This window comes from Calypte anna, chromosome 3, assembly GCF_003957555.1.
Source record: "Calypte anna isolate BGI_N300 chromosome 3, bCalAnn1_v1.p, whole genome shotgun sequence".
In the NCBI taxonomy this organism is placed as follows: Eukaryota; Metazoa; Chordata; class Aves; order Apodiformes; family Trochilidae; genus Calypte; species Calypte anna.
The window spans coordinates 17982045-18007221 of NC_044246.1; the positions used below are offsets into that span (position 1 = coordinate 17982045).

General features: G+C 36.5%; 1 protein-coding gene across 1 annotated transcript in view; it reads right to left on the bottom strand.

Annotated features, from left to right (window-relative positions):
- PRKCE (protein kinase C epsilon) overlaps positions 1 to 25177 on the bottom strand; it is a 286377-nt gene that overhangs the window by 77326 nt on the left and 183874 nt on the right. Inside the window, exons 6-10 of the mRNA XM_008496530.2 lie at positions 24662 to 24794; positions 22080 to 22222; positions 21007 to 21103; positions 19028 to 19242; positions 17570 to 17743 (exon numbers count right to left, since the gene is read on the bottom strand). Of these exons, the coding sequence (XP_008494752.1) occupies positions 17570 to 17743; positions 19028 to 19242; positions 21007 to 21103; positions 22080 to 22222; positions 24662 to 24794 (762 nt within the window). The remainder of the gene's footprint in view (positions 1 to 17569; positions 17744 to 19027; positions 19243 to 21006; positions 21104 to 22079; positions 22223 to 24661; positions 24795 to 25177) is intronic.

The following is a 25177-nucleotide window of genomic DNA, read 5'->3' on the forward strand; positions in this document are numbered from 1 at the left end:
AATCATAGTAGACACATTAAAGAAATGATTATGAAAATAACTAACCCATCCACAGAGGAAGCTGGATGAAGAGTGAACAAACAGGATAGAAATATATTCCAGCAAAAGCATATGCGCTTTAGGTGCATGAATATCCATAGGCCTGCAAGTGTCTTATACATGTTTTGTCCAGAAACAGTGGGACAGGCTGACAGGTTTCTATCTCCTGAAACATACTGTTGTGCTCCTGATTCAGAATAGGAAGCAGAAACTGTTTCAAAAATCAGATTCAAAAGTGTGTATAAATAGTCAACTGGGTTTCAAGATGTACAAGAAAACACCTTAAGATACACAGTCAAAATAGCAATGGCAAACTCACTTGTGCATACCTTTCACCTATTAGACTTTCCTATTTCATCCATCTCATCTCACAAACTCCTGTAATAGTGGGTAAGGCACAAAGTAAGTGCAGACAGCAGGTTAAGACTTGTATCTATCTCACCAAGTCAGGCTTTGTTCAAACACAGGATGTCAAGATTGCAGACTTCAAACCAGGAGCCATGTGCTTGGCAGTGATGCTAAGCAGAACAGCAGGCAGGGAGTGGGGCTGATCCAGCCAAAGAGCTCCCAGTCCTGCTAGAAGATAGTGACAGGCACTCTCGAGAGATATTTGAGAAAGTTCAGAGAAAATTGTCTGAAGAAAGGAGAATACACAAGGACGGGCAAGTTCCTGAAAGATCAGTGTGTCTGGAGAGTGCCAGCACCTGCATACATTATTATACAAATGTTCTGCAATCTTGCTGTTTTCCAGACTAAGGGCTGCATCTGATAAACAGAACTCTATCAGCCCTTTTTTTTTTTTTTTTTCCCCTGTCTTTTAGAAATCCACATTCAGATATTTGACATTCCATTTAGGATCAACCATTCTAAGTCCTCTACTGCATAGGTAGCATACTGTCTAATCCACATAATCTAATACTGTGCAGAAGTGAAATAATTACTTCCAAAGATGGACAAGGAAAATGATGGCATGGCACCTTTAAGAGCATAATTAGTTTATGTATAACAATTACTACTGAAGCTTCATTCACTGTAAATGCTAGAACAACAAACACAACAACAACAACAAAAAAACCCAAAACCCAACAGGAAATACAGAAACAAAACAGCTCACATAGGTGCAGTACCAAAAGCTGAATTTTTAACAAATGACAAAATGACACATCTCATCTGCAGTACATCTTTCTGGACATGGAAAAAAACCACCATGTGGCTGAGGTTTCTGAGCCTTCTGAAGTCAGTAGGAAAATGATCATTATTTTCAAAAGGATCAAAACTGACTCACAAAGCTTGTTTTCCATTCTCACAAGCAACTTAGAAGCAACCATGAGAAAAAGGAGTTCAGGATCACACCTAAGGTGTGGTGTTTACAGCCACAAAACACCAATGGGAAAAAAAATGCAGTTCAAATTTTCCTATTACTCCTAAAAAGAAAATCCACTGCTGTCTGGACTAGCAGGGATGCATGGGATTTCACAGCTGGCTTCCTGTCCCAGCTGCTACTGAGGAGAGCAACAGCCTCCTTCTCACTTGCTGTCACCTCAGAGGCACCAGGTGAGTGTTGGGTAGGTTGGAGCTGCTCATTGACACACAGATTATTTTCTTGCAACTTGAGTTTTCAGGGGTACCAGCAAACAGATACAAGACACAACACACACAAGAGCTGCAGTGGAAAGACTGGGTGCCCCTGACAAAAAGGAAGACATCCTCATCCACAGCAGCAGCACGGTCTCAGATCATGAAACTGCACTACTGAATGGCTAATGTTCAAGTGAGCTGGAATAAGCCACCAGTGTTTTGATTTTGTAAACAAGATACAAACTGTTTATTTGCCATTTTCCATCTCTCAGTTAATTTCATTTTATTTTTCCTTTCTTTCATTGAATTAAATGTACTCGCTATGAAAACAAACAAATCCCAATTCCCACTCCACACAAACCAGGCACTATCCTGAAAAATGTTTTCATCAACTTATGCCCATCAGATATGGAATGAGCAGATTTTCTGTATTCTTTCCATAAAAATTCTCATCAGATGGTAGACTGCAGCAGTAAAATGTTGCAAAATGCTCTTAAAATCTATTCAGTGACATCACAGAAAGTTAGGGGTTGGTAGGCACCTCAAAAGATCAAGTCCAGCCCCCTGACAGAGCAGGGTCACTTACAGGAGGTCATGTAGGAATGCATCCAGTCAGCTTTTAATTGTCTCCATAGAAGAAGACTCCACAATCCACTCAGGCAGCCTGTTCCAGTGCTCTGACACCCTCACATTGAAAAAATTTCTCCTCATGCTTATATGGAACCTCCTATGCTCAAGCTTATATCTGTTGCCTCTTGTCCTATCATTGGGCATAACTGAGAAGAGCCTGGCACCATCCTCTTGGCTCTCTCCCTTTACAGATTTATAAACACTAATGAGGTTGCCCTTCATTCTCCTCTTCTCCAAGCTGAAGAGCCCCAGCTACCTCAGCCTTTCCTCATCAGGGAGATGTTCCACTCCATCGTCTTGGAGGCTTTGGACTCTTTCAAGCAGTTCCCATCCTTCTTAAACTGAGGGGCCCAGAACTGGACAAAATATTCCAGATATGCCCCACCAGGACAGAATAGAGGGTAAGGAAAAAACTTCTCTTGACCTACTAGCCACCCTCCTTCTAATGCATCCCAGGATGCCATTGGCCTTGCCCACAAGGGCACATTGCTGGCTCATGGGCATCCTGCCATCCACCAGCACCCCCAGATCACTTTCCCCTTCACTCCTCTCCAACACCTCAATCCCCAACCTGCATTGGTTCTCGGGGTTGTTCCCATGGTTCACAAGGTATTTTGCTTCCAACATCATAAGCCCAACCAAAAGCGAAGTCACTTTTATGAGTTCTGGATTAAATCACAATTCTAGTTACAATTTTTTAGTTCATTTAATAGTGACAATGTAAGAACATGAACTTTATTTTTTAAGACATGCTTTTAAAGCCAGAGCTTTCAATGCCCTTTTTTCAATATCAAGGCTGACTATAAAGAACCTAAAGACTAAAAACATGCAAAAATAGATATAGGTTTTGATATGCAGTAAGAATGTTGGAAGTAGGTCTATACACTCAGCTGTGTTACTTACCTGTCAAAAATTTCACCCTGCATGTATAAATCCAGCAAGTTTAAAATAAGTAAGTTCAACAGCTTTTTAGATTGAGAAAATAAGCAGAAACAGCCAGTGGCTTGGTGAGATTGCAATCATCAGCTATGAAAATGTCAATGGTATTTATGAACACTGGAATGATGGAAACTTCATAATAGTTTGAGAAGGTATAGAGAATTCCTTTCTGTATTTTTTTTCACTACATATGTGAAATTAAGGCAAAATTCCTTTCCTTATATAATGCATGAATAATGCATTCTCCTTGGATAATGCAAACAGGATTGCAACTAATAATTTAGAAAAGACCACCCATAGAAGGTATTTACTGAATTTCTTAAAAAAAAAAAAAATCATTGCAATTTATGGGATTGCTGACACATCTGATCTCTCTCATTTTAGGTAGACAAAAGTATTAAAGTTTGAGCTCTCAAAAAATCAGAAGCAATGTTTCCTTTCATTATAAATAAACTGATTTATCTCTGTGTATCAGATAGAGGCATGATTGTATTTATTTTTCTAAGTGCAATTGTTTTAAGCTTTAAACTTCAAGCTGTGGAGTGTTCTGCCCCTGAAATGGCAAAGCTTTTCAGCATATTAAAGAACATAGTATGTGAGCAACTTCTTGTTCACAGTCATCAGTATCTTGAAAAAAAATGGACTGTATTTAAAAAATGAAGTTAAATGTTCACATAATAATTTTTAAAAAAATGTAGTAGCTTCCAATTTATTTATTTTACTTTCTTTTATAGCAGTTGTGGTGTTACATGAAACAAGGCAAGGAAAGGGCAAAGTTTTTATCCTTCTTAGTTCAGATTCAAAAAGTACATTCAGTCCACAAGAACTGAACAGACAGACCAACACAGCAAGCCAGTAAAACAGAATGATGCAGTTGGTGTCAAATAACTAAGAAGAATTAGAAACAAATCTCACATTGTAGGAGAAAAAGAGCATCAGTGGGATATATTTCTGGATTTTTTAAGATTACAAAACATTGAGCTCCTAGTTTGTATTTTCCCCTGTGGTTTCACATTGCATTTCTACAACTATTCCTACACTAAAACATGTTCAGGGAATATAATGTGTCATAACCTTGGCTAAGTGCAATATTTAATTTGAAGAAAAGGTACATTAATCATTAGAAAATGTTCTCTGGAATTAGGAACAAAAGAGCAGCAGTAACAAGTTGCACAAACTTAGCCTTTGTGATTCAGTAAGTACACCAGCAGTGATTTGAAGTTTCCCATTCAGTACTTTGTGGTCAAGCTAACACAGCATTTCAAAGCACACTTCAATGGTGCTGACAATTTCCCATGTCTTTAGTTCCAGAGGAGAGAGAAGGTCTTTCTTGAAATTTTTCCCTACTTTCACCTTGAGGATTCATGAGAATCCTTTGAAGTTTATAACCTAAGGTTTCTATGGGACAACAATTTCCATAATTCTAAGGAGAGCTTTAAGGAAAGATTACAAATTGCTACTCCTTCATTTAAACATCTACCCCCACAGGGAAAAAGCAGGAAAAGGAAAAATAATTAAAAACCTCAGAATTTTTCATTAACAGATTATAGTGTTTTTAACCTTCAGAGTTCTACTTAAACCATCAAATAATTTTATTTGTAGTCTCTTTATCTTTCTGAGACCATCCATAAGTTGTCAAAGGCAGTAACCTGTAAGCAAAACTTGTGGGTGGGAAAAAAAAAAAAAGATATAACTCTTCATTGTATCATGATAAGATCTGGGAACATTTGTGTTTTTTTCATAGTTTAGGTTTCTTTATTCAAATATAACACAGCAAATTTAGCTTGCCAAGACACAATGTTCTCTCTCCTGTTACTTTAATAATGCAATTTACCATTAGCTTCAAGAATATTTTCAAAAAGAACCCATAAACTCCTATGTCCTATAACCTCTTCAAGCAGTAGCTTCCGCGTTTCCTCAAAGAATGTAAACAACTTTAAAAACAACATGCTGCTAATGGGTAAAACATTACTTTTCCCTGAACAAGACCAGTAAATAGATCTCCTTTCTGTCAATGCCATTTGCAAAATGACGTTAACTGTGCAATCAGATAATGCTTAACAAATTTTAATGAAGTCTGTATTGTGTATCAAATCCTGAACTTGGTGATATTTTAGGTTCTAGGGAGCTGCCTGTGGCTTCTTAGAACCAAATCATCAGTCTAAATCCAGTTAAAAAGCAGAGTGAAACAATACTCAGATATTGGGTTACACATGTGGCTGAGATTACATGTTAGCCTAAGGGATATTTGAACCACTTTGAGTGTTTTATATAATAATACCACATTGAACTGCACTATGGAAAGCAGTTAATCTCCCCGGGCATATCACCCAGCAACAATTCTTTCCTGACTTTTCCCACAGATTCATGGCACATTTCTCAAAGTTCAGAGGTCTGGTGAGTTTAACCCTCTTTAAATTCAGATTCCTATCTAAAACTCCCTCATTTCTGATCCAGAAATCTCATTAGATATGAACTTCCCGTTTCTCATTATGCAAGCTTCCTTCTTCACTATGCAAGTTTCTCTGCAAGTTTCCTTTCCTATCCAGCTGCAATACAGCAGCTCCCATTAGAGGATTTGCTCTTGAACCATGTGAGAATGAAGGGGATGTTTATACATGCAATGCACAAAGTGAATATGTAGCACAAGCCTGTATGAATGACACCCCAGCCATATGATCACCAAGTTCCTCACATCTGCATGCAACCAAGGAGGACCATCCACGAGTTAAATACATGACAGGGTTATGCTGAATTCTGAACCTCTGAAAACATCCCTTTTCGTGCTTAAACTTTAGTTCATTTTTACTCTAAAATGATTCTCTAAAAAAACCAAGATGCGAGATTTTATGGATGTCCAAAGAAGCTACTTAACTTCTCTTTAAGAACTTCTTTTCCAACTGCATGGCTCCATAACTGAATGGATAATACTCATCAACTTATCTAATACAGTTATTCTCATTTCTGATCTGCTCAGTTAAATGTGTGGCTGAATTAAGCTTAAAATAAATGTAACTTCATTTCTATTCCACCTATTCCAAAAATTCAACAATCTGAACCAAAAATCTGAAAGAGGATGGCATCAGTATTCAGCATACTATTCAGTATGCTTCTTAATTAAGTCTAATGCATTATGCATGATGCCCTTTCAGCTCTGGCATGACACTGCCAGCTGTGGTTCACTGATGATGGGGAAGCACAAGATACTGTAACACCTACCTCTGGCTTTCAGTACCTTAGCTCTTAGTGTTGGAAAATCTTACTTGAGAAGTGTTCTAGCAAATCTATGTGCTATTTATCTATGTTGAAGCATGTAATATGTTTTTTATAGTTAATGAATGCATAACAATACATTAATGGAAACACATACAAAACACCTGTGGGGAATTCTGCTTTTTTCTATTTGAGAAACTTCGTTATGTTCTGTTGGTGTGTCTAGGTAATCAGATACATTATTTCACTGCTGTAGAAGATGATGAAGAAATAGTGCTGCTATATCAGTTTGGAGGTTTTTCATGGTGTAGAGAATACTTTCAAGACATAGCATTAAAAACAAATGGTGTAAATATCTATACTCCACTATAGGTTTGTTTGTTTGCAGACATGGTTTTAAGAGAACTTTTCCACTCCAGGCTGGTGAACAAAACACAACATCCTCCAGCTTTAACATTTCTAAACAGTTTCTCACTTCTAACACTTCCCTCAAACAATGCTATGTGCAAAGATGCCACTTATGACATGCAAAACCACTGTCTTTGACTCAGGAACTGCCCAAGTCATCAATCTCTTGATACTGGGATAGTATTATGGAAAAATCTCATGACACACTTTACCCTATACCTATCATTTTCCTGGGCATCTGCTTTGGCACTGCTAGGGACAGGATACTGGGCCCAATGAGACATTGGCTTTTCTTACATTAGCATGTCTTATGCTGTCCTTCATGAGATCAGAGCCTGGTTTTGCCTTTTCTTTGGCCCTTTATACAAATTAGCTTTCCCAAAGAGTATGAAAGGAATCTAGCGAGGGGCTAAAAATCCATGTTTCAAGAGAAAAATTATATAACCACACAGAGTTAATGAAAACTGACAAATATATGTAAAATCCTTAACCTACGTTTAACATTCTCTTTTCAGCATGTTTTCATGATCCTTCCTGAAGATGAAGCTCTGTATCCATTGATGTGTGTAAGCACCACACACTTTATTTTTTCCCATTACAATAAATATGAGCTAACTGAGCCAGGCTTTTTCAATACCTATTGAAAGTCATCATTCATACACCTCTCCTAACTATCTGGATTTCTGTAGTTCTATAAATGCAATAATGACCTTTTAAAGCATTAATTGTATCTACTTTATTTTCCATGCTTTTCTGTTTCCAGAACACAATTAATTTTTGGCAAAGCAGAGGCTTCACACAGCTGAGAACCCTGGCAATTCACAAATACAAATTAGTCAGACAACAGGAAACACTGGCCAAAATTCTGCCATCATTTAAAACCATCCAAATCCTCTAAAATGAGTAAAGCAGCACTGAGGAAAACGGTGTCTTATCTTCAGGGCATAGTCTTTTTGGCAACTCAGGAAGCAGTTTTAAGGGGCAGAATTTTGCATGACTATTTTAACACTGCATTTCTGAAGACAGAAAAGAGAAAACAAGTAACACCACAGACTTTCAAGACACCACTTATCAATTAAAGTATTTGAATTTACTTGTGTGATACTGCAAAGCTTCTTGGAAAAACTTGTTTATGGAAGCTTACAAAATTAATGTCTTTTATCCTTCTATTGACTGAATGGAAAGTTATGCACCAAAAGGACAGTTCTCCTTCTTCCTTCCTTTCCTTCTTGTGTACTTGGCAAGGTATAGAGGCTCTTAAAGGAAGAATTGTAACTGGGCTTTTATTGCATGTATTAAAAGTAAGATGGGGTGGCCTCTCTAAGTCACATCTTAAAAATCAGTCTATGAAAATATGCAGACTTATAACTTGCTGGTATCATTCCATACACAATTCATATAGTTATGTTTCTAAATTAACCTTCAGAGTGCTTTCCATGAACATGCAGTTCCCTTACAATGTACAAACCTTAAAAGAAGAAAGATTTTTCCCAGCATAGCTACTTCTCTTATTTAAATTATTTAAAGTAGCATCATTGGATGATTATTATTTTTAAGAGTCATACTATTCTGACAAAATGCCACTAATCCTTAGAGGACCTAGTGGTCTCATTGCAACAAATCTAACCTTACATGTAGAGACTCACTGGGCATGGGAAAGAAACTTAGTTACTAAATACTCTCTGTGATGCAGGAAAAGATGGATTAGTAAACCCAATGTGGGAAAACTAAAACATTTATGCTACACTCTGTAGGAAGAGAAAGCCTGTGAGCAAACTGAGCAGAGGATTTCCCTTTGGGAAGTAATTAAAAACACTGTTTTATAGTATAATAGACATGTTAGTGGAATGTATTCTGAGATCACAATATAAATAATTCATGATTCAGCAATACTCATAACCTACTTACTGCAAAACGAACATAAACTAAAACAGCCTCTTCCCTCCTTTCACTCTTATGTAAAGGTGACTATGCACATTTTTAAACATGGAAAGTGGAAAAGTGAAGAAAAAAGTGTTTTAACAGTAGTTCACAGCCACTTGCTGTAAGATAAAATAGCAGAGTCTAAAACCTATTGTTCACTGTCACGATCTCCCAGTTGCTAAACACTCTTTCTATTCCTATGAACTACTGTATTTATAAGTACAGACAGGGTTGGGAAGGAGTCTTTATTATTCAGGTTTCCTTAGTTCTTTTTAATGATGGATCAGTTTACCAAAAGAGAACAGAAAGTATTAGTGATGAGATACAGTTTACGTATACATGTTTTATAGGTCTGTGTTAAGTGTTTCTTACTGTTAATGGAAGTTGTATACAATTTTTATACAGCATTTCATCCCTGAAATAGAGGCCCATAAACAACATACCCTCTCCTTCAGAGAATCACTTCTCTTAACTGCAAAGCTGACATTAAGGATCACCTTCCTTGTCATCTTTTTTTGAGGAGATAAACAATGCACTGAATGAATTTCTCAGCTTACAGAATGGCCTTGGGCTCACCTTATGTGGGAACACAAAGAAGGTCTCTCTATGCTTCCCCACACACAGCCATGGGACTAGAGGCTGGGCATCAATACTCTTAGCTCACAGTAATTAGGCAGGAATCAGTCCCACTGGCATCAAGTGTGTGTGTTTCTGCTACAAGTACTCACCCACAAATAAGATTTTATGTCTTAAAGTGGAAGGATTCCCTTAAATCTTCTCACACACCCATTAGCAGTGTAAAAATAATCTGATGGCATGGTTTTGAGAAGAGATAAAGTGGAATTTAAGTTATACCCTAACTCACAAGTGTGGCCCACCTCACACATGGTGACATGTTGTGCCAAAACTCAAATTATTCTCTTTAAATGCTAAAAATAACAATGAAAATGTTGTTAAAGATGCAAACCCAAAAGTTTTGTAAATTCCACTTCTTTCCCATGGTAAGTCTCTTGTGTAAAATTATTCTTCACTAAGCTTACTGTTGTTACCAAAAAATAATAAAAAGAAGTTGCATTAAATTGCCCCAATGAATTCCAAAGATAATAGTTTCCTGTATATAGAAAAGAAGCTGCAGAAGAATAAAATTTTATATGCAGTTTCCTTTTTCCTGCCTCTTCCATTGGGGTGCATTAACTGTTTACTTGTAAGAGCAACACCTAACAAACACAGTATTAACTTTTCTTCCTCAATGACTGGGGTAAAACAGGCTTTCTTTAAGTAGTCTTTAAACCAGCTAACTAGTATAAATGAGGTATCCTGATAGCAAGCCATGGAAGCATTACATTTCCACTAATTTTAAAAATAGGTTGGTGTTCGTTTTTTTTTTTTTATTAATTCATTTTTTATATTGAACTTGTTAGAGGCAAATTGTGAATAGTGATTATTTACAGCACAAAAGGAGGGTCATGGGACATGGCTGATGGGTAACAGATCCTGCTATGATCCCATCAGGTACATTTTTTCCAAGGGCTGCTGCCATGAAGTGGATTACCCTTAACTTTTCCCAATCCCCTCTCCCAACTCTCCCAAGATGAAACTGAACTAAAAGTCACAACTAAGCCTTAACCTCTAGGTTTTCATTTAAAATGGCATTGCTCAGTTGTCCTCCTGGATGAGGAACAGTACTGCCTTCCCACAGAAGTTAAGAAAATTAAGAATGCCAGATGAGAAACTAACCAGCATGACATTAACACAGCCATAGTGCAAAGCTTATACAGAGATTTTGTGGACCCAGTATGTGATGGGTCTACTTCAGTTGCATTTAAAATCTGCTACCCCCTGTGCTCTGTTTGGAGGACAGTATTCCTCACTTCTCTGATCTCTGCTGAAGTACAGTGCACAAGACAAACAAACTTGCCAGGAAGGTTATTGGCAAAGCATCTGGTAGATAACTCTGAAAAATCCTCCTCTCAAAGATGCCTCAATTGGAGAAACACTTTTTTCCCCACAAGGAAAGGTGTGCAATATGTAGTTCCAGCTACTCTGTCCAAGAGATAAGACAACAGTACCTAAAAGAGCTGTAGCTCCACCTGTTATCCTGAAAACCTCCTGTCTGCACCTGGTCATATCAGGATTAAAATCTTGAAGTTGAATTTTACACTTGGCTACACTAAGACGTTTCTAACATTGTAAAGTACTGGCATAGTTAACTCTAAAACCCCTAATATGCTGTCATGAGGACCTAGGTAAATAAAATCAGTAGAAACTCCAACTTGCCCTCACCTATTCCATGATAGCAGTCGCAGTGAATTCTGGCTGCAGATGCTGACTCAGGACTATTCCTGGGGTTTTCAAGGCCTCAGTTACAGCAAAGCAATCCATGGAGCTGCAGCTGCAGCACTCACTTTTATACATGCAAACTAGAAACAAGCCCTAGCTTTGAGAGGGTGTGAATGAGTCCTGTTCAGTTTGGGTGCTACATCACAAAATAAAAGTCTTTCCTGACTGAAAGAAAAGCATTTAGATTCTTCTGATTGATGCTGGAGGAGTAATGTCTCCTCCGGGCCCTGGATGAGCCTGGCTGCACTGACAGCCTGACTTGCAGTTTAACACTAAAAGGACCAACGTGAACAATGACTCTTCAGTGAGCTAACCAGGCTTTAATAATCCTTCAAGAGCAGCTAGCAATAACTGGGCAGCATAATAGCAAGTTTCCCAAAACCGGGTCATCATGCTGGAAACAGGGGCCTGTGTGTGTGGGAAACAATAATTCCAGTATTTAATCATCAGCTTCACCCTTCCAACTATTCTTGATCACAGTGTCTACTTTTAGACAATACAATGGCCGTGGTCAATGCATTCATACTGCCTAGCAGTCAACGGGAAATCTAAATTTAACATACATAGTACACAAATTTCTGAAAAACCTAATTCTGCCAAAATTTTATCTATTTATAACTTACTGACTGTACAGTATTACGACACACCAGATGCCATTCTAACTTCTAGTGCTTCATGAAATATTCTGAAGGATGAGACAAGAACGGTTCATTTTAATTTCTTATGATACTGACTGCCTCTAGGAACCAACCATGAATTTTAAAATATCTACTACTGCACATATTCTGTATATATGAATATATAGTAATAAAGATAAATAAAATACTAAAATTAAGCTTGACTATAAATATGTAAATGTATATGATGAACCATAATAGAAACTGTATAAAAGACATTGCTCTACGGTTACCTACCATTTTAATACATCTTTTCACCATAGTAACACTTATTAAGTAACCTTGGTCAATTGTATATTTAAATTGTATTAAAATATTTTAGCACTGGGGCTAATTTAGTCTTTTGTCTCACACATGTACAAATCCACTGAAGCAAGCATAATAATGACCAGAATCGAGCCCTAGAAGTTCTAATTTGACACTAATCAGTAATAAAAGGCAATGCAAACTTGTGCTAAACTGATTACACCCATATAGCAATATCTGCATAATGGCTTTAGCTGCTTAGCAACAGAAGTGCAAGAATACCAGATGAAATGGATTACAAACTCTGATTAGTCCCAAATAAATGTACCAGTGGCCACTCAGTTAGGTTAATTTGCACTCTGTATCAGAAATGACACTCCTGAGCTATTATTGCAAAAGACATTGACCTTTTCATAAAAATACACATAAGAGAAATAAGACTTGCTTTTACAGTACCGAAGATGGGTTTGGTCATATACTATAGTAAGTCATCTTAACTTAACAAACATCATTTAAAGATATCATAACCATATGATTCTCTTTCCTTTTGCTGTTTTAATTGTTTTTTACACAAATAGAACAAGTCAATATAAAAACAGAACTCATTTTACACCTTCTGCAATGTTCTGCTTTTCCACACACTATAATAATATCATACTACTGGACTTCCAAAACCTCCTTGGAAATACTTAAATACAAGCCATGAGTAGGAGGACTGATTACTTTTGGTTTTTACAGAGTGGTATGATGCAGAATTTCAAATATTTGCCAATATCACAAAGGAACACCATGACACCTGAAATGGAAAGAAAATCTTCTAAATCTTAGCCTTATAAACACCAGTGTTACTCAGAGCATGCCAGACATAGGGCAAACACAAAGGAAGCAACAGTGCCTGAACAACAGTATTCACAATCTAGGATAAACCAGGAGTAAGCCACTAGGTAGAACAGAACAGTTAAGGGACCCACAAAGTCATAAAGAGGGACATTACAGCCTATGCCCAGATGTCCTTAATTTCAGCACTGTCATGTGGTTAATCTCCACCTCACAACACCAGAGGAAAGTAGGGAATTGCTTTGCAGGTCAGCTCAGAAGCTATGCTACAAATAGATACGCTGCTTTTATCAGAGACAGTGGTAAGGAAAAAATGTTTTTTATGAGTGGAATTAGTCTAACTACTTATCTGTAGTAACTGACTTTCTCCATTCTTAATTTAGTTACTTGTTTTCTCTAATAAAAATAGCTATAATGCTGACTAAGGGTCCTCTACAAGTTATGGAATTCTACCACTCAACAGAAGCATTGCTCTCACTAACACTACTCTCTAGTATATCTGTGTACAATGTGACTTAGTTGAATATAGTACTCTGAAAAGAGGAGAGCACTAGTTTCAAATTTATGTAATTTCATGAAGGTGGATTAAAAAAAAACAAATGCTGTGTGTTACAAGCAGTAGTGATCTAGTGTTCTAAATTTAAAATGAATTATTGTAATTAAGCTCTCACTGTCTTAATTTAAAAATAAACATTTTATTTCTAAAGTATTTCTTGGAATAATTATTTCTGAATTATACGGTGCACATATACATGTGCATGCATCTCAAAAGGCAGAGGTCTAGAATATTTTAAGTACTATGAAGAGGGCTGATAAGGGTGTTGAAGAAATAAGGTAAAGCTAGTTATATCTTTACTTTGTAGAATCTTAACTTTCCATTTAAAAAGACCTGAATTTTCAGTCCTGAAACTTCCAGCTTTGAACGAAGTAGCATAAATACAAGAATGTACTCAGAGAAAATTACTCTAGAAATACTTAAACTGTCTTTGTCAGCCACCTGACTGAAGCACTATCAGTAAACCTAATGTTGATATAGTTCCATAGTTGATCTCTAAAGCATGATATGAGGTTAAAGAAGGCACTGGAGATGAGAACTGAGCAGCACCAGCATCACTGTCCTGTAAGATAGCCCTTACAGAAAACACAAGGAACCAACATATAGAAGAGAAAGAGAAGACAGGAGGAAGAGGGGGGAAAATTTTAACAGTAGTAGTCCTGAAAAACCCAACATTTTCTCAATAGAGGACAAGATGAACTCCTGAATAAATCAAAGATGATGAAAAGGTCAGTTACTACAAAAATGCTACACCCTGTATGCTAGACCTTGGAGAAGTTTTGCTACTGGAGTGCCAAAACCAGAATGCAGTATTCTTCATTTATATCCGAGATGACAGGTGAGACAGAAACAGAACTCAAACATATGAACACATTGATAGATGCATTGACCATGTTCTGGCAAAACCAGAAGGGAAACACTGCCATAAAAAAGAAGTGCTGAAAAGTACTACCCAACTGCATTATGGTTTTGTAAGATATGCTACATGAAAATATCTGAGTTCCTTCCATATAATAAACGCATCAGCTGAGTTCCTTTTTAATGCATAGGACTGGGTTGATGAGTTCATACCTCAAACTATTGCAAACAGAACACCACATATCAGCTTTGCATACTCCTGCATTCCCAACCTTTGGAACACAACCCAGCTCACTTGATTTCCGGGGTCACCCCCTCATACAAAACAATCCTTAAAGTACAATATTTGAATATATATATATATGTATATGTATAATATTAATATTAAACAGTGATTTTTGGTGAGGCTTCTTTTGGAGCTTTAAAACAAACTGGTGATCAAAGTTAGCTTTTGGAGTAAGTAGGATCATGAAAACACCAGTATCAAGTAAATTCCTACAAAATACAGAAAATAGATGGGACTGCAAAAAGCAAATTCAGATATGCAGGGCTAACAACACATATAATGTGTGCTGTTACTGGTCATTATTTACCATGATTTCTGAATGCTAAGAAAATTTTAAAATATGACCTCTTATTTGTTTTGATAATAATAGTACTATTTAGTAAATTACACTAATGAAAAATCTGCTCCTTGTTAAAAAAAATAATACTGAGGATACTTACAGTAAAAAGTATGCTAGGCTACTTTATGCCATGTTTTCACCTTTTTGCTGAAGGAAAACACTGCACTATATGAAGTCAAACACACAGGTTGGCATTTTTGTGGAAGAGGAAAAAAGTAAGAAATCTCATTACATAAAGTCAGCCTCTGAGTGCTTTGACAATGAATACTGAGTTAATCTTACCATTAAGTCAGGGTGTATACAGCAATTATGCTGTACTTGAAATGTAAAATTTAATTCTGTTATGATCATTTTAGGAGACCAGTTTTGCAATGTACAGCAGCCATGGCACAGCATCCAATTGCAGTTTAACTAACTACCCTTCTGTTAAACACATTTAATCTCTGATGTACAATATCTTCTGTGTCAGTGAGGCTATTTTAACCACAGACCACGTTTGTGCAATCAAGTTTTTCTACTTTTTTTTGTCCCCACTGAACCCGAACATTCAGTGACTAATTTCCTTAGTATGTTTTCATTTGTTGTTATTCATGAATAATTTACAGCTTTAGCAGATGTATTCTTCTTTGCAAATCTTACATAGGCCGTGCTCAAATAAACTCATTCAGTTTTTCAACAGTGGGCTTTTAATTTGATTTGGTATCACTTGCTGTAGTTTTGGTTAGTAGAGAAGAGTCCCACTACACCTCTGGGCAACTTGTGCCAGTGTCTCATCACATTCACACTAAAGAATTTCTTCCTAGTACCTAACATAAAACTACCCTCTTTCACTTTAAAGCCATTCCCCCCCATCCTATCACTACATCCCCTTGAAAGAAGATGCTTCATAGCTTTCATGGAGCACCTCCCTTCAGATACTGGAAGGTGGCTATAAGGTGTCCCCGGAGCCTTCTCTTCTCCAGGCTGAACAACCCCAACTCTTTCAGCCTGTCTGCACAGGAATGGTGCTCCAGCCCCTCGATCATCTTTGTGGCCCTCCTCTGGCCTTGCTCCAAAGGGTCCATGGACTTCTTATGTTGGGGGCTCCAGAACCAGACACAATACTGCTGGTGGTGTCCCGTGAGAGTAGAGTAGTGGAGAACAACCACCTCCCTTGAAAGTCTGAATGCATGAAACACCCTCCATGCACATAACCTGTATATACACCTCCTTGGGCCATGTTTTTGTGGCATCTTCAAAGTATGTAAAATACTAATGTGTTTCCACCATGTTAATAACTGCATAAACATAATAAACATTTGTTATTTGCGTATTTGAACACAGAATTAATCTTGACCCTGCTAGCCATTTTGCTATGACTTTCTCACTGCCCTATTTATCTTCCTGATAACTTTGCTGAAAGGTCTTTTAGTCACTGCTTTTCTTTAATTCTACACACATAATGATTGCAGTTTCTCATTTGTGCCATGCTCGGTTTTGATTACAATATGTGAATATATGGGTACTTACACATACACTCACACACACCGTTAGAAACTTAATTTTGTTCAATATGCTAATGTAATCATTAATTTAATCTGCCAAAGTTTTCCATTAGATTGACTCAAATATTGAAATATAGTGTCTTACTGAAAGAAAAACCCCTCTACATAGACATATATACTAACTGCTAAACCTATTTCCTGCAGGTCAATGAGTTTAAATGAGCAGAATATTTAGTTTAACAGGCAAAAGTTCAAACCTTAGTGCTTTGAAATAGTAAACATTTATCAGGCACTTAAAAAATAAAAGATCCTTCTGTAAATACAATTATATATGATTAGGATTGTACCTGCAAGACACATTCACTTTTGGTTTTGTTTTTTTTTTGTCCATTAAGCTTTCTGGACAATACAGTAAAAATTGTCGGCTCAGATGAGTGACACAACAGCAATCACAGCTAAAAAATTAAAAGGAACTAAAGAATGAAACCAACTATGAACACAACTGTTTTCAAGAATTTATAGTGACTGGATTCAGAAATCCTACAGAATCACCTGCTATCCAAATGTTCTCTTATATTTAAGCAGTAAATCCAAAGCATGTGCTATGAAGAGGAATTCTGTATGAGAAATTAACAATATCACAGGAACAGGCTTTCACTATCAGCTCTCTCTGCCTTTCCTTCTACCTGCTTCTCAAGCACATAGGTGGTGTTAGCACTATAGGCACTTATTGAATAAGCCGTATATCTTTTTCCTTTCTTTTTTGAACATTTTGTATACTATGTAGTGTAAGAAAACTGAAAAGATTAGTATTCTGCCATATCCTAAGATTATTTTAGAATTTTTACTCTGAATACTGGATGTTAAAAGCATTTATACCTAATTCATGTGCAGAAGATACACAGAAAATGACACCTCGGAAGTTTTTTGTAGTTCATGCATGTGAGGTTCTTTCAATATTTTTTAAACTCACTTACTGCCATCTCCTGGTATATACAATGTAATAGTATTTATTCTATTTAACAGCAGCCAGTACTGTTCAATACTACTGAAATCCCCCAAAATTGTCACATATCAATACTACTGAAATGCCAAAAACTTGTCAGATATAGTTCTGAAACACTGCTGTACCTTTTATGCTGCTGTATTTTTTTTTATGGAAATAGTGAATACTGTTCCTTGGGCACAAACTGGTAAAAGACTCACGTAACTTACCTTCGTCTGGAAGCAGCAGTAAAGTTGTGTTAGGTATGGATGTTTCCGTGCTAATGCCAGAATTCTCTTTTCTGTCATTGTACAGTCTACATCATCATCTTGAAGTATGACATCTTTCTTCAAGACTTTCACTGCATATACTTCATCTTTTCCTTTTAGCTCAGCTAACATTACCTAAAACAAACAGAAATTCTGTTAACACATCAATGACAGATACCATAAATGCAGGGTTGCATATGAGTTTGCACTGGAAATACAGGTAGTTACAGAGTTGCCTGAATTGAGTTGTATATTTATAAGAGTAATGCAGTTTTAGAAAAAAAATCAACATTTGGTACTCTTTAAATTTGAAATGGTATCTATTTTGTTTGTTAGTGAAGAATGCAGAAGACAAAAAAGGTTTTATCCCTTCATTCAAATATCTTAATGAGTGCTTATTAGAGATCTCAAGAGCCAACAAAGGAAACTTACATAGAACAGAATTTTTTTCCCCACTTTTATCTCCTAATTTGGTAGTGAGATATGTATATGATGAACTTAGTATACAATCCCACATACCATTCCAGCTGCTTTTAAGTTGTTGATTTTAACTACTACTATTGTTTAAGGTTCAATTCCTATACTCTGTTTAAGGTCAGTTCTGGCTTGGAGCCAGGGTCATCTTCAGAGAAAGAATTAGAAAACAGGGAGACAAAAGAACTGCTTCAGCCCTGTTCCCCTGCATCTGCAGTTCCTGTATATCAAGGAAGGAAGAGTGTACTTGTGAAACAGATTCACATTTCAGTCCTCCTCTTTGATGCCATGGTGCATAGCACTTTGAAGAGAAAATCTCTAAGCCCTGTAAATAGAGCAAAGCCCCTTTCACCCTCATCAATTTGCTACTGTTGGAAGGTATTGGTGAGTTATACCTCTGCCATATACATGTTTTTTGGGCAGCTGTCTAAACCTCTTGTATCTGAGTGGAAATGCTTCAGTTCTGCTCAGCACTGAACACATACAATTAGGAAAAACAAGCACACAAACTGTATTTCTGTGAAATAAGTAAACTTGAACTGGGTATTATCTAGAAAGGGAATGAACTCAGGACTTCACAGCATTATTTCTGAGCTGATTTTTCCTGCTTGACCACAGCTAATTATCTTTTTAACAGTATGTATGTAACTGTCATACATACATGTATGCCTTCATTACCAATATCCTTAAATACTGTAACATTGACATTTTGTTTCAAATGGCTTTGCCCTAGTTAACAAATTGAGCTAAACCACAAAAAACATCAGCTGATCATCAGGCAAATATTTCTCATCTGTGAGGTAAAAGCTGCTTTTAATCAATAGGTAAAAGGAAACCCCCAGGGTGGAAGCACTTTCTGAATGTCACTATGACTATTTCAAAGCAGTGAAATAAAATAAAGCCGATACACCAAGGAAACAAACAAAAAAAACCCAAATTACCCACCTTGCCAAAGCTGCCTTTCCCTAATACTTTGATGAAATTGAACTCTTCAAGGCCTATTCTCTTGGTCTGGGCCTGTTTGACCTCCCCGTTTTCACCATTCTCCCCAGATTTGTTAAGCTGGTTGTCTGTTGACGTTGTAGCTGTTGCTCTGTGTTCCTCTCCCCGATTGTCAAACGATAATGCTTTCCTAATGTTGTTTTCCAGCTCTTTGATTTCTATGGACACATGTGAAAAAAGCATTTGTTTTAACCAACCATCAGCAAAACAGCTTGTGCTAGTCTGTATCAGTTTGTGAAGGGACATTCATCATCCTTTAATGCCATGTAGAACATTCTGTGGTCAAGAATACATATTTAGCAAACTGCTTCTCCACCTTACAGTAATCAGCCCAACTCCTGCTCTAACAGGAAGTGTGGCCTTTTAAAAAGAACCTAAGCAAATGACATATCCAAAACTTGAAAGATAAGTCAGAATAGTAGCCAAATAGTTTGGGTGTTCCTGTACTACTGAGAAGTACTTTGTTTTGAATACCCCTATCTTCCTGCAGCACTTACTCATCTTCCTGCTTAAGTATTTTAGGGCTGTATCTTCAAAAGTTCAAAAGATAGTTGGGCATCCCAGTCCTTGAAATCAACATGAATGGATCATCTTTCTCAGCTCCAGCTGTTATGAGATGCCTGCCAGTAAAGTATTTGACCACTTCCTAGTGCTGCTCCAAGCAGCAACTGTGTAGATCTGCTAAATGCTTCTGAAGGTTTCTCAGCATTAATCACCAATGAAAATGAGCAGACCTCAGGGTTTGCCTCAGTCTCTTGCTCTGTCTGATGGTCCTGGAAGCAATAACTTTATTGGACAACTACAAAACTGAAATTTAAAGGAGAATTTAGATTTTTTTTTCTTATTATTTAAGCAAAGCATCAGATTATTTAAAAAACTCTATTTATTAAATTACTGTCCATGAAAAAAAAGTCTGTCAAATTTCAATCAGTTCTGGACTCAGAGTTTTATAGTATTTATTAAGATGGAGCTCTGGAAGTTCCTTTCTTAAAAATGAGGCTGAGAAATTTCTTAACTATAAAAATTTTTCAAAGAATTCAACAGAAAAATATTGATCTTCCTACGTTTTCATGTAAAGATTTTTCATTTTCATATCATCAGTTTACACACATGATGACACATAAGATACTTGACAGAATTCTCATTTTCAACAGCAACAATGAGACCAGATTTAAAAAGTGTTTCATGTGACATACACATTCTGTTTGCCAGGCTGTTCAGCTCAATGAAATCAGGTCATACCAGTGAAGAGTAAAATATTTGTCTTCAAATCTATGCATGAAAAAAGTGATTGAAAGGAAGCATGGTTTTACAAAAATGTCTAGAGACCTCACAGATATGCTAAGCATAGACAAACTGGATGGATTTTTTCATTATCCCAAATGTTCAACATGCAATTGCAGAAAATCTGTTTTATCTCACAACCTTATTATCAGATAGAGTCTCTTCATATAAATCACAGAATCATTCTGACTGGACAAGACCTTTAAGTTCATTGAGTCCAATCATTACCCTAATGCTAGTAAGCCCAGTGATAAACCATATTCCTAAGCACCACATCTACACATCTTTTAAACACCTCCAAGGAATGGTGATTCAACCACCACACCCTGGGCAGCCTATTCCAGTTATTTTGTTGTTCCTATTTTGCTAGGCAAGGACTCATCTAGTAAATTTAACAATATTTGAAGAGGACTGTTTCACAATTTTCCTTTTAAAAGCCATCTAATTTCACAGATCTAGATGAAATAAGCAGACTTATTAGCTAACTTTTTGCAGCTCATATCTCTACATACTTCATTTTCTGGTGGTAACTACTTTGTTAAATTTATTCTATAGAGGATGATAACTCTTTTACTCATATAGAAGGAAGAAAGACATGTGAAAATATGTATCACTTAGGAAATAAAGAGATGTTTGACCTTGATCACATGGAGAGGTTGGTGCTGACTTTGACCTATCTTCTTCTGATGAGGCGCTTCCAGGAACTGGTGGTTGCGTTTCTGCACCTGCAATTAGCTAAGAATAATTCCAAAAGGGGTATTCAGCTATGAGATCCTCCCACACCAAGAGGAAATTTAATTTAACAGCATTAATTCACAAGCAAAAGTGTAAAGGAAAGATGATGTCCTACCCCTACAGATTCTTACTAGCAGGACATCCATGATAGATGTCGTCACACCAAATAGAAACCATAACATAAACAAAGAACCATCAATCTTAAGAAAAATCAGTTATTATGATGAAAGAAATGTAATAAACATGCCCAACAAGTGGTAAAGTTTTGAATAGCCACCACGAGTCTGTGTAGAAATCTATCTGGTAAATGCATGTAACTACAACAAGTATCAGCAAGCTCTCTAAACTAATCCATGAAGTAATTGCATGACAACATCTTTTCCTGGGAGCCACAGATAATTAATTTATTCCTGTTTTCTGTGCTTCTGTAACAACTTAAAATTGTGTATATAAGTGTACAATAATCAGGAAAATTACCAGAAACAAATGCCAGTGTTTTAAGAAATTGTGGTAAAAATTGCCTACTTCTGTAAAGTGACAGCAATAGATCTGTGGTAAGAATCATACAAATCAGCCCATGATCATTTATCAGCATTTACAATTTTATGGATTAGTGCTGAATCTCAATTAATCCATTATCTGATGCCAATTTTGAGCCAATGAGATGCTCAAGTTTTTATGAACTCATGTTAGATACTGTTTCTGTCAAATCTTCTTCCTCAACATTAAAAAAGGGAAGCCCTCATAGGCCCTATACAGACCCGAGGTTTGCAAAATTGTAGTCAGCCAAAATAAATTTCATAATAATATTTAGAAGAGATGATGTGCACTTCTAAAGCAAAAGTCTTAGCTTTTTACTGACTTGAAAAAAAATTCTTGTCCAAGTTAAGTGGGTGGGACTGAATCCCAACTAGTAAAGTTACAATAAAATCATCCTTACCTCATTTTTTCATGAGACACTATATAGTAAAATTACCTTTTTCCTCCTCTGTCCACTATTAGTGATCTTATCTGGAGTGACTCCAAGATCTGCAAGAACTTTAGCTATGCCTCTAGCATCCACTCCACAGTTTGGTGCCACATTTGTTTCACAGCGTCGATGTACATTCATCTTGCAAACTGCAATGACACGTAAAGTAATAGAGTAGATTAAGTACTACCCTGGCACTTATTTGTCTTACTTAAATCAGACCTTGTTGTACCTACCAATCATTTCAAATAAATATATTTTCAGTAGAAAAATACTGAGCTGGATTTGCACTTTAATGCTAATATAAAATTAACCTGGTCATAATTTTTCTGCTATGATGATGCGGAACAGCGTTTCCATACAGAATCAAGAACAAACACGGGAACAAACAACAATATCTACTGATCTCCTAAATCTTAAATAGAATTTGAATCTGAAAAAAAGTCCTTCAGAGTTTGGCTTTTAGCAGTCCACTTCAACTCCATACTGAGAGTACTTTTGATCCTCCTGTGTTATTGCACCTCAGTCTATTTTACTCAAGTAGAATAACTCCTAATGTAGCCAGGCATAAAACCAACACTGTTTTATGGTTTATAAGTCTTTGGCACTGTTAAGCACTCTAGATGGAAATCCATCTACTAAATTCTTTCTCTTAAATACCATCTTCTGAAACTAGCACACTAGTAAACAGGAAAACAAGGTTACATGGTTTCTAGTTTATGAGGTAGGGGAAGAGCACAGCTCTATTAAATATTGCACAGCGTGAATTTATTGGGAGATGACGTACTTTATGTTAGACTTCACTGCCCTCTTGTGGAGCAAGACATACACAAAGCATAATTCCAAGTGTTATTAAATACTAGATTAACATTCAGGTGCTCAAAGTCCTTACTTCACTAATTTTTTAGAGGGGAAAAATACTGAAAAATAAATCTGCATTTCATCATCTCTTTCATCAGTTATATTTTCACTGTAAAAACCCTACAGAAACGAACCACATTTGCCTCTGAGACTATACAGAGACACTGTATCTGCAGCAGTAACCATGTGCTTCAGAAAGCAGGTACCTTTCTTTTACAAGAATGTTGCAGCTCAGAAGAAGAGCAAAAAAGAAATTGCTACACATGGTATTTTCAGTGCATACATATTTGGTGACAAAAGCTCAGTGACAAGTAAAAAGTTTGACCTACAAGTCTGTAGCAGTGTTTAAATAAAGCAAGAGGAAAATTGTATACAGTCTAACTTCAAGAATATAATTTGTAAAAAGGAAGCAAAAGAATAAGTGGTGAAAAACAAAACCAACCCAGAAGAATAAACCTCTGGAATATACTTTCATGCTATTAAAACCACACTGGCCAAACAAGCACATCTCTGAGGAAGGGAGAATTATTTGGCACTTGTTAAGAATGAAAACAAAAATCAGTAAAAGACTTTTCCAGCTCAGGTGTGTTCCAGATTTCATGCAGGCAACACTGCATCTTTATAAGCACTAATTGTATGAATAGGGTGAAGTCAACATAGGCTCTATGACCTACTGATCCTGTGCATCTGCTACACAGTAAATACATGCCTAGGAGAAATAACATTTTCTACAGTTAAGAACAAATGAACCACTAAGGTAGTAGAAGGAGAATACGGAAGTTAAGAAACATATTCCCAGACAACTAGGGAGATACTATAGCTGTGACTAAAAATAAAAGGAAAAAATCAAGCTTAATTAAAAAAATCTCTAAACATGTCTCCATCATAATAAAGATAGCATTTGAACAATACCTTGATACTAGCAAAGTAGCAGTATTTAGTGTCTAACATTTAATCACTATTCACTAACTAGAATTACAAAGGAAGACTTGGACTTCTCACTGTGTATCACTTTGTCATGAAAAATTTCTTCTTTCCCTTGCTCTAAGCAATGTGTGACATGAGGCATTAGGTCTGACTTTCTCCTATAGTTAATGTCTCATCTTAAATATGGTGAAGGCCACAGTTTATAAACTACCTGCTTAGACATCTTTGTGTTCCATAGATGAGAAGTATACATAACACTATTTTTGTATTTACAAAGATGGACCTACCTATTCATAAAGGTGTAACAATATGAAAATCCTTATAATTCTATTGGGAAGTACTTTCTAATAATCTGACAATTTTTATGAGGTCATTCCTATGAACCCACTATTTGAAGTGTTTTATTCACTTCAATCAATTTATCAATTCTAAACTATTACTTGCCTTGACATGAATGCACCTTCCAACAGTAACATCATATACAAATACTTTACAGAGTACACAGTCCTTAAGTTGTGGAAAGTAATGAATCCTTTATTTTCTGGAGTAAAAGAGCTAGGCAGACAAGATGATTTAGCTACATGCCAGAATACTTCAGTTATTGAACATCTGTTATTGACTAATGCTGTAGACAGAGCAAACAACCACCTTCTCCCCATGATAGCAATTCCTATAGAAGTCTGCTATTTACTTTCTATTCTTTTCTTTATGTACTGGAAAAGTCAGAATAACTTGAAGTCTTTCCAAGTCTACGAGTCACTCACCAAGTAGAAGAAAAGCTCTGAAGTGGTGATCCTTACCTTTGCATTGTAAACCTTGTCTCAATAGACCCCAGAGCAATGAACCACAGTGGTCACAGAAGGTGGGCACTTTGTAATTGTGAATGCTAAACTTGTGAGGCATATTGACACTGAAACGCTGGGATCCCACTTGCTGAAAAAGGAGAGCACAGCATATTTCATTCTAATTAGTTTCTTCAAAAGCAGTGTACACTGAAGCATTGTTATGTTTTGGAACCATACAGAATTCAAGCAAAGTCAAATAGGTTTGTGTTTAGATGATCTTTTCATTAGCTGTACTTAAACTCCAGAGTTCTCTTCTCATTAATTTATTTGGGGGAAAGAGGAGGAAGGGCTGCTGTTGTCCAAGAGATAAAGACTGAAGTCTACTTCCTAGAATTTCTGGGAACAACAAATACCTAGCTATCAGGAAAGATCTCTTAATGTGGAAGGCAAGGAAGTCACTCCCAATTGTTTTAGGAACAGGAGGCCAAATTAATACAGGACTAAGAAAGAAAAATATATGACAAACCCTTT